This window comes from Schistocerca piceifrons, chromosome 9 (genome assembly GCF_021461385.2).
Source record: "Schistocerca piceifrons isolate TAMUIC-IGC-003096 chromosome 9, iqSchPice1.1, whole genome shotgun sequence".
Lineage (NCBI taxonomy): Eukaryota > Metazoa > Arthropoda > Insecta > Orthoptera > Acrididae > Schistocerca > Schistocerca piceifrons.
The window spans coordinates 147,864,236-147,881,014 of NC_060146.1; the positions used below are offsets into that span (position 1 = coordinate 147,864,236).

At 38.1% G+C, this 16,779-nt stretch overlaps 1 protein-coding gene across 1 annotated transcript in view; it reads right to left on the reverse strand.

Annotated features, from left to right (window-relative positions):
• Positions 1-16,779, reverse strand: part of LOC124716960 (vam6/Vps39-like protein) — a 118,473-nt gene that overhangs the window by 86,710 nt on the left and 14,984 nt on the right. Inside the window, exons 4-5 of the mRNA XM_047243558.1 lie at positions 10,862-11,065; positions 6,337-6,523 (exon numbers count right to left, since the gene is read on the reverse strand). Of these exons, the coding sequence (XP_047099514.1) occupies positions 6,337-6,523; positions 10,862-11,065 (391 nt within the window). The remainder of the gene's footprint in view (positions 1-6,336; positions 6,524-10,861; positions 11,066-16,779) is intronic.

Consider the following 16,779-nt stretch of genomic DNA (forward strand, 5'->3'; position numbering starts at 1 on the left):
TTTGTCTCGGACTGAAGAAGACATCTTCAGAGGTAAACACTGTCTCCTGCAATCAGAGATGAAACATTAGGAAACAATTTTATACAGGGTGTTACAAAAAGGCACGGCCAAACTTTCAGGAAACATTCCTCACACACAAATAAAGAAAAGATGTTATGTGGACATGTGTCCAAAACACTTGATTTCCATGTTATAGCTCATTTTAGTTTCGTCCACCTACGCTCAATGGAGCATGTTATTATGACTTCATACGGGATACTCTACCTGTGCTGCTAGAACATGTGCCTTTACAAGTACGACACAACATGTGGTTCATGTGCGATGGAGCTCCTGCACATTTCAGTCAAAGTGTTCGTATGCTTCTCAACAGATTCGGTGACCGATGGATTGGTAGAGGCGGACCAATTCCATGGCCTCCACACTCTCCTGACCTCAACCCTCTTGACTTTCATTTATGGGGGCATTTGAAAGCTCTTGTCTACGCAACCCCAGTACCAAATGTAGAGACTCTGCGTGCTCGTATTGTGGACAGCTGTGATACAATACGCCATTCTCCAGGGCTGCATCAGCGTATCAGGGATTCCATGCGACTGAGGGTGGATGCATGTATCCTCGCTAACGGAGGACATTTTGAACATTTCCTGTAGCAAAGTGTTTGAAATCACGCTGGTACATTCTGTTGCTGTGTGTTTCCATTCCATGATTAATGTGATTTGAAGAGAAGTAATAAAATGAGCTCTAACATGGAAAGTAAGCGTTTCCAGACACATGTCCACATAACGTATTTTCTTTCTTTGTGTGTGAGGAATGTTTCCTGAAAGTTTGGCCGTACCTTTTTGTAACACCCTGTATATTAACCATAGCCTCTCATCCCACAAGTTCCAACTAAATACATCTGTTAGTTCCTTCCACAGAGAGGAAAGAGGGATATAGGGTGGGGGAAGGTTAGATAAGAGGGACAAGCATAGTGTAGGCAGTCTCTTTAGTAGACCTGTTGTATCTTCTAAGTGTTCTGTGAATAAAACACAGTCTTTGATTTGCTTTCCCCACATTATCTATGCTACTGTTCCAATTTAAGTTGTCCATAATTATAATCTCTAAGTATCTTGCTGAACCTTTATGGGTATGTAATTTACCCAGTAAATGAAATGCAGTATTCACACAGATGTGACAGTAAACTGCTACGAATGAACAAGGCCTTGAGAAATGGTACAGCTGTAATTGTGAGATAGTGGGATGTTAATCAATGGTACGATCTATGGCATAGTGAGTATGACGTTCTGTCTCCCAGCTACTGTCTTCGGAACAACCATAATGAACCTGACACAGCCCTCATTGTATTGGCCAGAGAAGGTGATAGATGTGTTAACAACCAACAGGTTGTATAAGTGGGGGGAGGGGGGGGGGGGGAATAAAAAAAATAAAAATAAATAAAAAAGAATAATACATTTTTGGGAAGCTCTTTGATGCGCGGCAACATTTAATCTCCATATTTTGCATTATGAAAGAATTTTGTAATAAGTGAAAGAGCTAAAATATGAAAAACTAACTTTGAAACTTGGTCTTTTTTAGTGTGTGTTACCCTTTAAGATGTATCAAATGCAAATGTGCCAGTAAAATATTAAACAATGGCATAAATGGCTGGTCTTCTGGGACCGAAACTTTTCTAAATGGCCGGTCCTCAAAAAATTCATTGCACATTGTCACACTAACGTAATTAATCTTGCATAAAAGAAATTTACTTTAAAAGTAATGCTTTCCAATCATTTGCATATTTTCCCACGACCTGTTACAAATGTAAACAACTGTGACGCCACATTCATTGAAACGAAGCCAACAAGAAAGACGCATTGAAATTGGTTTCTTATTACAAAATATTGCATAGTCTTTTACACATTTTGCTGTCGGCAGACACTTGTGTGTGCACTGTGTTTTGTTGTTGTAAATGGTACATCTGCTTTGCAACTAAATTTTTATTTTGGTGTTATTCTCTTGTTTATGCTTTATTGCTGCAGTATTATTCGGCAGTAATGGGCTAAAGTAAAATTCTTTGTTAGAGTTATCTGTTCTTATCAGTCAAAACCACAAAAATTTAACTGAAAACTAAAATAATGAAAAATCCTTGGAGGTCTAAAAAATTTCCAGGTTATTCCACAGTTTCGTGGATGAAAGACTTCCGTGGTTTTCCCAGATTTCCCGGTTGTCCCAGGGCGTATACACCCTGAGCCCAGAACCACACCTATTTGAATAGCATCCTATACCTGGCCCTTGTTCATTCTCTGAATGAATGTCCCAACATGTTTTAAGGCAGTATTATGATAAGCAATGCTATCTCATTGCGACCACAACTATTTCAGTTTCTAGATTTCAGTTTCTAGTACTGTACTGATTTTGGTTTTGCTTTGTGCAACCTACCTGAGGTAGAAAATAGCCCACCCCATGAACTTCCAGTGCATCTACCAGTTGACTGGGTAAATTTTAGTAAGTGAGGATTAGTTAAAGTAAATAAAAAACTATTTGGTAAACAAGCAGAAGTGTGAAGCATAAGTAGGGGTTGAGCTAGATTGTCTACTGTGAAATGTTTGCTCAGGAATTTGCAAAGATGGGAGAATTTAGTAATGTATTGTATTGTATTAGTTCGTAAGTAATGACTTAGTGCGATCAGGTAACTGTAGGGAAGCAAGATAGTCCAGTGGAATAAACATGAAAAATAATTTTTAGAATTAAGAAAACAGTAAATGAACCTTGTGGTTTAAGCTTAACTAGTATAAGTGGAAAAATAAGTGTACTGATATAACTGTCAGCTTTTAAATATGTGTTGAGATTTTGCAGAGGAATCACAAGCAAAAATCCAGAGGCCATATCTTCTACAGCTGCCAATGTTGGGAGGGGGCTGTCAATAATCACATGAAAATTGTCTGGGAGCCCAACCCTGGAGAATTTTAAAAATTAGAAGCCTGATTTAGGCATTTGAACACTCTATTCGAGACACTTTCCTATCCTAAATAAAAAAGTTTTTCCAGGAATAAAAACAACTGTAAATTTACAAAAATCAGGAAAAGTGGAAAAGGATAAAAATTATTTTAGGAAACATCAAGGGGTACTTTTACAGTACTTACTTTTTTTATTGTGATCATTTTTCACTTCGTGCATGTCATTAGTTCTGTACATGGGATACTTAGGCTCTATAAGACCCGAAGAAAATTTTATAGTGTCACATATATACAAATCTTTCAAGTGGCACACTACAAGTTGCTGGATCCACTGTCAAACGTGTGGTATTAGAATGAAATAGAACCAAACTTTTAAGAAAGTTCTACAACAGAGAGGTACAATCGTGTTTTAAATGGTGATTAAGTGGATGACGCACACACATTACTAGACAAAGTCAATGATTCCCATACTAGGTACCGATAATTTGTGATTCTATGCAATATAGCTTCTGAAGAAGACAGTTTTAGAAAGTGTCCAAACCAGAGTCGAAGTTTAGTAAACCTTTATTTTGCAACTAGTTGGCTGTTATTCTACGGCTACTGCTATTGAACCAAGTGACATCACAGAGTTCGAGGTATTCCTCTGGAAGCTGTTGCAGTTTTTCGAACCATGTGATGTCACAAAATGCATAATTCACCTATCTATCCATACTTAAAAATACACATCACAATGATGCTATTATAGTAATATCCATCTCTTTTTAATTCACTTAAATAGTGCTGGGAGTTAATTATTATAGACCAATGAAATTTTCAGTAGTTTTGTGACATCCATGTACAGTGGTTTTATTCATCTTTCTAGAATTCAAAAACACTGCATACATAGTGTTAGCTCCTAAGGAGTTTTTTAGTTTTGGAAGATCTACAGAAGCTTCCACCATATTTTCAGTAGTTTTGTGACATCCGTGTACAGTGGTTTTATTCATCTTTCTAGAATTCAAAAACACTGCATACATAGTGTTAGCTCCTAAGGAGTTTTTTAGTTTTGGAAGATCTACAGGAGCTTCCACCATATTATTTTTTTCCATTTACACTTCACATATCATTTGCAGGATTTAATTTCACATAATCATTTGTGTAAGGCTTGTCTTTACAGAAACTGTTAATAGTTGCCAAAGGACCAAAAAAATGGCTAATTGCTTGCATTTTTGATGAAACAACTAAAAAAATTCCTTAGGAGCTAACACTACATATGCAGAGCTTTTGAATTCTAAAAAGATGAATAAAACAACTGTACATGGATGTCACAAAACTATTGAAAAAAATCATCAGTCCATAATAATTTACTCCCAGCACTATTTAAACAAATTAAAGGAGACAGATATTATTGTAATAGAGTCAGTGTAATGTGTATTATTATGTATGGGTAAATACGTGAACTGAGCATTGTGTGATGTCATTTGGTTAGAAAAACTGCAACAGCTTATCGAGGAATCCCTCAAGCTTTGTGATGTCACTTTGGTTCAACAGCAGTTTTATTCTTATCTTTGAAGATAAAAAGCACAGAACGAAAAATTTTCGTCATCATTTGGCACAGCTTATCTTAGTAATCAGTGATGACGAAACCATTTCTAGACAGGTTTACTACATACTCAGGAAGGAAACCATTACAAACTATAAAACATTTTAGTGGCATGTGATTGGCGAAATGTAAACAATATCTTGTGCGATTTTTCCAGAACACCAAATTCTAAAAAGTGCGCTTCCACAATTTTTAGTAACCATTTGAACTCCATAATAAAGGTGATAAATTAGAACAATGACAGACAATTTGTAATAACTGGGAAACACTAATTTCTGAAGGAGCGAAGCATGCTGCACCACAAATAACTTACTTGGTGTGGCTGTGTAAAATTGAGACCCTCCCCCAGTTAATGCAAGAAGCCAGGGAAGCACGCCAAGTGAGATGGCCGAGCATAGTTACACTGCTTGCCGAAGCAGTAAGTACGGCTGCCGCAGCATCGAGCTGGTTATGTCGTGTCATCACTGAGCAGGTGGGCGTCAAGTGTAAATAACACTGACACAGCAGAAAAGCAAAGACTCCACCTTCTGGATACTTCACATTTGAGCCACAGACTCATTGTGGCATACCTGATAAAAATCAATGCTACAGAAAAGGAGGACAGTATAAATACTTGTCTTTTTAGTCAAGGGTATCGCAGTCCGCTGGCCACTGGTCCTGGGGAGGAACCAATGTCGGTGGTCCACAAATCTACACAGTTCCAGTAGTCAGCACCTCCACCCTGCCCTTGCTAGCTGCAGCTTCGCTGCTGGCAAAGGGTCTGACTGTAGATTCGGTGCTTTCCAAATGGTGGACCACACAGGTGGCCTCTGTCTCTGGAGGTCTGCAGCTGGAGCCCGAGCAGCACAGCTGTTCGACTGCCAATAACTGCGGATGAAACCCCTCGCTGCCTGCCTCTGCTCTGGGCAGACTACACTGTAGTGAACTACCATTTTTACACAGGATCTACAGCGGGATCCTGTGCACGACAGTTTGCCCAGCATCTAGGTCGCGCATCTGACGCCGTGTACTCATCATGCTCGGTCACCAGGCTTGCTTTGCCTTCGCCACCTACACAATGCCGCCACCTCCTCTGCCTGTATGCAGACCACAGTTTCTCCCTCGCTGGTCATGTACTGCTAACATGCCGAATATTTCCACTTCTCAGGCAACACCACGATAATTATGATACTGACAAGGAGAGGTCCCCAGCAGTGGAATTCCAAAACGTAATGTACTTTGTGGATAGCCCTCGTAGAAGGAATTAGGAGGAGTGCTGCTACAGATTTGTTATCAACAGGGTATAAATGTTGTGGAAATCCTATGTGAACTCAAATGGGAGTCCCCAGAGAAAACACCAAATTTTTTCGCAAAACACTATTGAGAAAGTTTAGAGAACTGGCCTTTGCAACCGACTGCAGGACAATCCTACGGCCACCAACAAACGTCTTGCATAAGGACCACAAAGATAAGAGAAACTGAGGTTTATACTGAAGCAGAAAGACAGTTGGTTTTTCCCCTCACTTCATTTTTGAGTGGAACAGGAAAAGGAATGGCTTGGAGTGCAACAAGGTAAGGTGGCTGTCAAAGCACATAGGTAGATTTGAGGGGCAGGGGGGGGGGGGCACTAATAACTGAGTATTACAAGTTCAGGTGGAACCAGAAAGTTTACCATGGAAACATCATATACACTACACAAAAAATATTTTTGAAAGGAAAGGAGGCAGTCAATTGTAGCAGGTCTTTCAAAATTTGGGTATTTCCTTCAGCAGACTGATTATGGCCTTCTTGAGATAATGCCATGATTCCTCCGGTATTCTGAGATAATGGAATTAAGCTCACCAATTGCCACTGGGACATCCGACCACTTGACAGCATGCTTATAGGCTGGGGTTGCTGTTGTCGTCATGAAGATAGATTGCTGGTCCTTTCCAAGTGCGAATATTCCATTTGACAGTTTTGTGACACTTGGCTCCTGATGCTTGCCCATTGGAAACAATTCCTGTTGTGTCCCTGTTGAATTTGAGAGCTGAAAGAACAAATTGGGGCTGCTGTTAAACAGTGCTTGAAGGACACAAAACTACTGAATGTTATGGAATATAATCTTTCAGATATATTTAACACAAATTACTGCAACAAAGACAGACACCTCCAGAGAGCCCTATCAATTGCTGTTGAAAACCAAAATTAACAGCATCGTAGCTGAAGCTTTACCAATATAACAGGGTGTACATTGCACAAGGTAGAGGTAGCTCACACATCTGCTGATAAATTTTTGGTAGAAAAATTGTCAGACAAGAAACACACACACACACACACACACACACACACAGTGCTTCTCAGGGTTCAATTCTGTTTCTAACATACATCAATGGCTTTTCAGACAGCATACAAGATGGAAAAAAGTTCTCTTTGCTGATGACAGTAACATTATAGTCACTGATAAAATACCAGAACTTCTATTATAGAAAACAAATGAAGTCCTCAACACTGTCTATGATTGAGCAGTATGTAATAAAGTAACACTGAATATAGTTGATAAATCTATAGATTGTGTAACAAACACAAAGCTTTCAGGAAGGAATACTGACAGCCAACTGACATGGAATGAACACGCAAGGATGCTGGCAAAAAGAATGGCTTCAGTATGTTTTATTCTTAAGTTTCTATAATCATTTGGTAACAGTTAATGTCCTGTTGTGACGTACTATTCCTAGACATACTATTCCTATGTATACAAAGTTCTTAACTGTGGAATTCTTTTCTGGGATCAAAGACACAATTTTTAGACTGCATAAAAGGACAGTACGAATAATAACTAGAAATGATGGTCAAGCTCACTGTAAAGAACAATTTAAAAAACTGGTAGTCACACTGCATTAAATGAGTACATCCACCAATCTGTTGTGCAAATCAGGGAGAACATTATTAAGTATTTCTATACATAATTGTAGGGCAAGAGTACATTTGGGCTTACATTTACCAGGGTAAACAACCAAAAAACTCAAAACAGCATTTTATATCAGAGAATAAAACTGTATAATAAACTGCACAAAGAGAAGAAAATATTAGAATACTTAACTGCTTAAAAAAGGGAGTTTCATATATATTCTTCTTAAATAATATACACTACACAATGAATGACTGCTTGCAGGACTCAAGAAAGTGGTTAATAATGAAGGGCTCAGCTACAACACCCTGTCACTTTACTTGACATGACCACAATGTAACACTTTTACAAGAAAATCGTGTGTCAAGATCTACAGTACATGATAATCTTGTCATTTTCCTGAGCTCAACATCTCACTCATCATGCAGACTGAGTTTTTCAGGTATATTGAGGGGAGGACACGAAGGTGCACAAGGGGCAGAGTGGCGTATTTACAGACCTGGAGCCAGCTTTCCGAACAGACTGGAGATAGTGTAAGTGGAACAGCAGCACATTTGTTGCCCAGCAGTCACCAACGGGCGTCCTCAACGCGTGCAGCAGTGAAGAGGAAAACTATGTCCATATGTTGTCTGGTGTAACTGTGTGTATACAGTAAAACCCCCTTTTTACGCTTTTCAGTGGAGTAACCCAAAATAGTGTCAAATACAGGTTAGCATAGGAAACACAACAAGTGAAAATGAATAAATTACTCTTACTGTCATTCTGTTTATATTGTTCAAAATATGAAATTAAAACAATTTAAAGTTTGCCTATTTACAAAAATCCGAAATAAATGTTTTTGTTTCTTTCTAACAGCAATTAGCGATACCTGTCTCTCTACAATATACAATACTCAATCATAAAGGCAGTGACTCAGTGCTGACACACACAAACACGTGCGCAGGATCCCTACTTTGTTTCAATCATGTCCAAATGGTATAAATAAAACACGGAAGCAAAAGTCTTTCATGAAACCACATTAAAAAAAAATATTTGTGTTCTAATGTGAGACTTATTATTGTTAACCATTATGAAATTACGATAAATAGAACTTGTAACACTATATTGGTTAAAACAATGAAGTTGGCAGTCTTCCTAAACAGAGAACAACATGCACAAAATCTACAGCTTGTTGCTGACAAGGGGGTCACTTGACTCAGGGATGGCAGAAATTGTCGCCATGTTATGGAGCATCTTGAGGAGGAATGTTTGCGTCTACATCAGGTTGTGTCAACCTAAGACTAGGTGCCTAGTACAGATTAGCATATATCACGCAGAACTAACAACGATTCGTGAAAGCCCCCCCCCCCCCTCAAAAGTGGTGTTTATTTGTATAAATGACTGTGAATAAAATAAGCTGTAATACAACACAAAGAGCAGAATGAAGGTTGCTGCTAGAGTCACTATTGTCAGATCATGATTACCATTCAGGAGGTGATTCAGAATACTTTCTCATCCTTGCGAACCTATAATGCAGGTGGTCACGAATACAATGCACTTTTTGCAGAAATCTACATAAAAATTGGTTTTAATGGTCATGATAATGTCAAAGAATATTTAAAATGTGGGAAAAATTTAACACAGAATCATTAATGATGGGAAAGCATTGTATTGAGAAAATGGGACTTCTTTCTGTTGAGACTGACAAAAATGAACGTAAAAAGGAACCAAACATAAAATGTGGGAATGTAAAAACCGGATTTTACTGTATCAAAGAACAACGTACAACAGGGACCAACTGCATTCAGTATTAAAACCAATGAAAAGTGTAACACATGGCAAGAAAATAATAAGTAGGGTGTAAATTCCAAAATTTTTAGGTTTCCATATTGATGAGAATTTGAACAGGAAAAGCACATTTTGGATATCACAAAATGACTTATTTCAGCCACATTACAATCATTACAAATCTTGGGGGAAAGACAAATGGGTATTCTGACATATTTTGGATATTTTCTTTCAAGAATATTATATAGAATAATGTTCTGGGGTAATTCACTGTTAAGAAAGAAAGTGTTCATAGCTCAAAAACATGCTGTAAGAACGATATGCGGTGCTCACCCATTATCATCTTGCAAATCTCTGTTTTACGGAGTTGGGCAGCTTGACTATTGTTTCAGAATAAAGTTATTCCTGATGGAGTTTGTTGTAAAATAATCCACAGCAGTTCAAAAGGAACAATGATGTACATAATTACAGTACCATATGGAAAAATGACAGTCATTTCCACATTAAGGTTGTCATTAGCACAAAAGGGTGCACAATGCTGCAGCTACAGTATGTGATTACTTAGCTGGGGATGTAAAATGTCTGACAGACAGCAAAGTGAAATTTGAAAACAAACTGAAAAAGTTTCTCCTTAACAACTGCTATAATGTAGAAGAATTTCTATTACTGTACTGTGTAAAAGACGGAATTACCAACATCTGAATAAAAAAAAAAGGACACTTATAAATGTTCAGCATGCAGCTATATTTAGAAATTAATTTGCGATGTGAATGTAAAAGGACTCATTCAACATGATTATTATTTATTGTTCAAAATGATCCATGGAACATGAAACTAACTGACTACTTATATTTCTGTTTGTACATATATATTTTTGATTAATTTGTTTTCATTGTATTATGATGGTAAATTCTATATCATCATAAGATAATCTCCAAATGAGGAAATAAATTAATAATTTTGAGCAAATATAATCTCCCCCCCCCCCACCCCCACCCCCCTCTGTTACCCCTAAAACAACCTTCTCCTCTCTTTCCTGCCCTCTAGTTATCTATCTGTTTATCTATTTGTCTACTCTGACCCTCTAACACACATTTGGTGTACCGATTACAGTGAAGATTTTCTAGGTGGACCATGTGTACAAAGCTCAAAAATAACAGCAGACTAAAAACTGTGACATGTGAAATACAGCTTAATCTGAGTCCTCACAGCATAGCAGGTGGAAGTTTTATGGCAAAGTTTGTGTGCTTAATATGTGCATATGGGATTCAAGATAGGGATTATTTATCTGAAGTAGCTAGAAGATAAGCAAATCCCCTTTGAGGAAAATTAATTTTATTTACTGTTGTAAAATATAAAAAATTAATGGCCCCATCACTTGCATTATTTCCAGTTATTGCAGTTGATCCTGTTGATGAACTTTTTATCTGAATTTGGGTACGAATTGTGATAGAAAATAAACTATTTTGCAAACAAGCATTTCAACAATTTCTGATGTCCTCAGTACCACCAAAATGTTGTCCCTTCCAAAATGATGTCAGTAAACCTTTCAGAAATAGTCTGCAGGAGCTGCTTCTGTTTGTTAATGTACAACTTGATTCACTCCACAGCCCAGAAGGCTCTCCTACATGATGGGATTTTGTGATTTATTGAAGACAACACATGAATGAATGAAAAACATGCACACTTGTAAATGGTGCAACATATTACCTGGACAAGGCAATATTCTCCCTTGAAACCAACACATATAGTTTCATCACACCAAGCTAGCGCACGCGGAATGTCCGATACTATGACATCATCTCGAAGGTCTAGAAAGCTGCCGTTCTTCCAGTAGAATAGCTGTAGCCTCCTTTTTACTGCAACACACATGCGAACTGCCACAGTCGTCTCTCCTGTTAGTGACGTGTATTTCTGAAACACAGGTAAATTAGCTTAAAAAAAAAAAAATACTGCAATGCCTTCAAAGTGAAGATCTCAAAAATGAAACAATGGTCAGTTAAAAAAAAGGACAGAAAACATTTCTGATTAGTTGTCAGTTTTCACTAACAGACAGACACAAATTCAAATAAAAGTTAACACAACTGCTAGCTTTCACAACCATTAGTTATTCATCCCAGCAAATAATGTTCTTGGGTGGGAAGGTAGGAAGGGGTGGGAGATGGGGGTTGTACTGTTGATTATGCACTTACCCTATCCCCCCCCCCCCCCCCCATTTTTTTTTTCTGTGGCTGGGAGGTCTAGAATAGACCCTTCTCAGCATCATGGGGCCAAATGAGGAGCTACTCAAATAGAGAAGCAGCGACACCATCACGACTGATCTATGAAAAATAACAACTGGAGCGATATCATGCTGATCACATATCCCACAGCCATAGATCACTTGTGCCTTGTAGGCACCAGTCGGCTATTTGGAACATACCTACGGTTTGGTCCATGAGTGGCGTTAATGTTTATGTTACCTATCATCTCCCTGTGCTGAACACCTCTGAACTTCCATCTTGAGTAAGCTTATCAGTTACTATTAGTTACCACTCAACAGTCTCACTTTGTACAAGTCTTCCCTGTTATTCCCTATGAACAAAAGGAAGGAAGGTTAAAGGTCAGTATCTTGTTGGGGGGGGATCATCAGAAATGAAGTTGAGATCAAAGTGGGCAACACTGTGGAATCAAATAAACTGTCTATGTTTCAAAGAGACCATTCCAGCATACCCCATAATTAATTTAGGAAAACCACATGAAGCCAAAAATGTATACAGCCGAACCAGAATTTTCACCCCAGTTACCTTGAATGTGGCATTAAAAAATCTCAAGTTTGCATAGCTACATCTTTGTCACTTTTTGTTCAGTTTGTGTCTGTTGTTGCTTAGCAAGACCGATGGCAGGTATTAAGATGTGTGCTTATAACAAGTATCTTCACTGGCCACTGAAAATCAGCAATGGGTTATCATCATCATCATCATTTGTAATGTTGACTCAGCTCTGCCTGAAAAGCACTTTGCCAGCACCACCTAGCCAAGCAACACTTCTATCGATTATAGCACATTAATGAAACTTTTGAAACTTTAAGAGCTGTGGCCAGCAGAGTTCATCATTGCTCCACCTCCATCTGAATTCCCAGTGACCTGCCTTCTTTCCTTTCTTACTTCCTTCACATTTTTCCTGTTTAATTGCCCAGAAGAAGAAAGCTGTGGATCTGAAACCTTTTATTGTTAAACATTTCCATCAGTTATCTGTTACTGAAATTTGCACCTCCCAACAGGACTGGCCAGCCTGTTGTTTCTTTTTTAATTGAACAAATCTGGAAAAGTGCATAAAACAAATTAATATGTATGGCTGGCTGCCAATGTTCAGCTATAAAACAAATGTAGAAGCACATAACACCAAACTAATATAGTGTATATTGGAATCAAACAGTGTAAATCAGACATCAGAATTCCTTGTTACGGCTGAGATACAACCAACAACACAAGAAAGAAAAGAGTAAATCAAAATAAATTCTTCAAACAGCCATCTAAAGATATACTTAATTAACAAACAGACCAGAAACACAAAATTTTTAGACTGGACCAGTTACTCTTTGATGTACATATGTATGTGTTGTTGTTATCTCTGCCCCACATTGACTGACTTTGTGTTTCAACCTGCTCGCAAACAGCAAAATTTTACATATCATGTTACTCGTGTCACTGATAAAGAGCTGTCACTCTACAGTAAATATTGTCACTTTAATCTCCCTCCAAGATCACATGTAGTTTGAAACCACATCTATGATTTATTTACAGAGCATCAAGGATGACATCTCTACAAGAACATTGTTACTTTCAATCTATTTCTATGCCATAATATTTCACCAAATATTATATCTATGTGAATGTTATCAGACTACAAAATTTATTGTGGCCTACAAAATGTTGTTATCCTATTACATTTTTCTTGGAATGTTATATTATTTATTTGTAGTTGTTTAACAATGGCACATAATCTGAACCTGTACATCAGTAGTAATTAACAGCCATAACTGAATATATTGCAGTAGCTTTTATTTGAGCCCCAACTCAGGTGAATGAGGAGATGTGGATGAAACACCCATATCCATGCCCAAAAGAAGTCCAAGGCCATACATGTTTGGTGTACGGTTACACATAAAAGTGGCAGGACTAACAACAATTACATCTTCTACATATGCAAAAATGACACAAGGATTTTGGATATAGTTATACAGTAAAACTTGATCAAAGCGGAACATGTACAGTTCGGAAATCTGCCCAAACTGTATAAGTATTTCGGTCCCAACGCATTCACTTCACTTTTAAATGCTAATATTTTGTATAAATAGAATGTGCCTAACACAGAAATGGAATGCAAATTTTAAGACTTAATTAGTAATTCATTGTATAATGGAGAAAATAGCTTATACAGTATTTCTGTATTACAGGACATATTAGTTATCCATGACTCTACAAGGACGCTGCTTTTAACAAAAAGAGTGTAAAGTCCTGCCAATGCTGTTAAGCAGTGCAAAACCAAGAACAAAGGTTTGATGCAGCACGGCACTGCGGGTGTGGACATCAAACTGCGCTGCTCTGTGGAACAAAGAACAAGTTATGTGCAGTGTTGGCACATCAGAGGTGATGGTCTGCTCATGAGCACTCAGTTGGGGCTCCTAATTCGTCATTATTACTAACATATGCGGGTGCACACTAGAACATTGTTGTGCACCTACAAATACACTGCTGAATCTGTCCTTTGAAAGAGGTGGGTGATGTTCCTTTAAACAATAGTTATACCTAGCAAGGTCAAGCATTCCAAAGAAATGCACTAACTGCATTATTTTCTGTCGGTTTCCATTGACTAGTAGCAATTTAATTGATAACATGATGCCGCACAAAATACATGTGTCGCTAACACTTAATGAAAAGATTAAGGTAATCAAGGTGAGTGAGACAAAAATTCTCGGTGCACAAAATAATGTTGCAATTCAACAGTGGTAAAACCCAAATTTATGATACTTTCAGAAACAAGGATAAAATACAAGAGAAATGGATGAAAGGAAACTGGCAAATAAAAAGAAAGGAAAAGAAGATGAGAAATCATAAATTTAATGAGACAGTTTGGGAATGTTTCGTAAGTGCACGGGAAAAAAAACTTACCTTTGTATGGACCCATGTTGCAGAGCGAGATTCTGAAAGTAGCTAAAGAGCTTGGAAACACAGAGTTTAAAGCATGTACAGAATGGGTGGCGAGTTCACTAAGCACAACACCGTGTGGAATGAAGTGTGTGGGAAAGCTAAGGATGTGCAGGAAAGTGTAGCAACTGCATGGAAGACAATACTGCATCGATGGAAAAATGTCCAAGAAAAGACACTGTACTGCAGTGTAGTAACATATTAGGTGAAATGGAGAAGCAACTGGTAATGTGCCAAAATTGTATTGTTTCAAACACATTGATGTCAATAAGCTTCCAGTCATATGGTGAAGCGATAAAAAGGCATGGATGGTGAGTGGTCTTATAGATGTGAGGTTGGGGTGTTTCAATGCCAAAATGAAAACAGGGAACTGCAAAGCTCTCTTTTCCCCAGACGATGCAATCTGCCACCTGAAAGTGAAGATACCAAACATGAAATTGGCACAGTTCCCACCAAGTTTGACTGTCCATCCAGAATCCATGGACAATGGCATTATTTACACAATCAAGTCCCATTATAGGCAATTAGTGATACACTCTCTTGTTTTTAGTCTTGAAGAAGCCAAAATCGCATTTGCTCTTGCATAGTCAGTTTCTGTCTGGGGTGTAGTAAATTGGTTTGGCTTATCAGCAAGGAAAATAAAGCCTGAAACTATTACCACGTGCTTCAACAAAGCGAGGTTTGGAGATCAAGAATAAGACGCGTATATGGCAATAGAAGCACAAGTAAATGCAAGCAATTGCTGAATTAATTAAAATGCAAAACGTTACATGTAGTGCAGATGACTACATTTGAAGTGATCACTTTCTGTCAACTCACTTCACTTTTGCTTCAGCAACAGATTTAAGAGGAATACACAACACAGAAGATTATCTGGAAGAAACAAGGAAAGAAGAAGAAGAGCGAAACACTGTCCTGTCAAAAAATTAATACGCCTGAAGAAGTTATGGCATGCATAAACAGTGTTATGCAATTTGCAGCATACACAATTTCTCCAAAGCTGTTGGAACTATTGTGTAATACAAAAAAATGTGTAGGACTATAAAGAAAGAATTCTGAACAGGAAATTCAAACAGGTTTTCCTCTTTGACATGTGGTGAAAAAACATGAAATATGTCAATAAACATGGGAATAATAAAAGGTATGTACATACAATAAAAAACTAATTTAATGTTAGAGTAAAAAATACAGAAATGCTATATTATTTATCCCCACCATGAACCATGGACCTTGCCGTTGGTAGGGAGGCTTTCATGCCTCAGCGATACAGATAGCTGTACCGTAGGAGAAACCACAATGGAGGGGTATCTGTTGAGAGGCCAGACAAACGCGTGGTTCCTGAAGAGGGGCAGCAGCCTTTTCAGTAGTTGCAGGGGCAACAGTCTTGATGACTGACTGATCTGGCCTTGTAACACTAACCAAAACAGCCTTGCTGTGCTGGTACTGTGAACGGTTGAAAGCAAGGGGAAACTACAGCCGTAATTTTTCCCAAGGGCATGCAGCTTTACTGTATGGTTAATGATGATGGCGTCCTCTTGGGTAAAATATTCCGGAAGTAAAACAGTCCCCCATTCGGATCTCCAGACGGGGACTACTCAAGAGGACGTCGTTATCAGGAGAAAGAACAGACGAATGGAAAAACTAGTAGAAGCCGACCTAGGGGAAGATCAGTTTGGATTCCATAGAAATATTGGAACATGTGAGGGAATACTGACCTTACGACTTATCTTAGAAGCTAGATTAAGGAAGGGCAAACCTACATTTCTAGCACTTGTAGACTTAGAGCAAGCTTTTGACAATGTTGCCTGGAATACTCTCTTTCAAATTCTGAAGGTGGCAGGAGTAAAATATAGGGGGTGAAAGGCTATTTACAATTTGTATAGAAACCAAATGGCAGTTATAAGAGTTGAGGGGCATGAAATGGAAGCAGTGGTTGGGAAGGGAGTGAGACAGGGTTGTAGCCTCTCCCCAATGTTATTCAATCTGTATATTGAGCAAGCAGTGAAGGAAACAAAAGAAAAATTCGGAGTAGGTATTAAAATCCATGGAGAAGTAATATAAACTTTGAGGTTCGCCGATGACATTGTAATTCTGTCAGACAGCAAAGGACTTGGAAGAGCAGCTGAACGGAATGGATAGTGTCTTGAAAGGAGGATATAAGATGAAGATCAACAAAAGCAAAACGAGGATAATGGAATGTAGTCGAATTAAATCGGGTGATGCTGAGGGAATTAGATTAGGAAATGAGACACTTAAAGTAGTAAAGGAGTTTTGCTATTTGGGGAGAAAAATAACTGATGATGGTCGAAGTAGAGAGGATATAAAATGTAGACTGGCAATGGCAAGGAAAGCGTTTCTGAAGAAGAGAAATTTGTTAACATCGAGTATAGATTTAAGTGTCAGGAAGTCATTTCTGAAAGTATTTGTATGGAGTGTAGC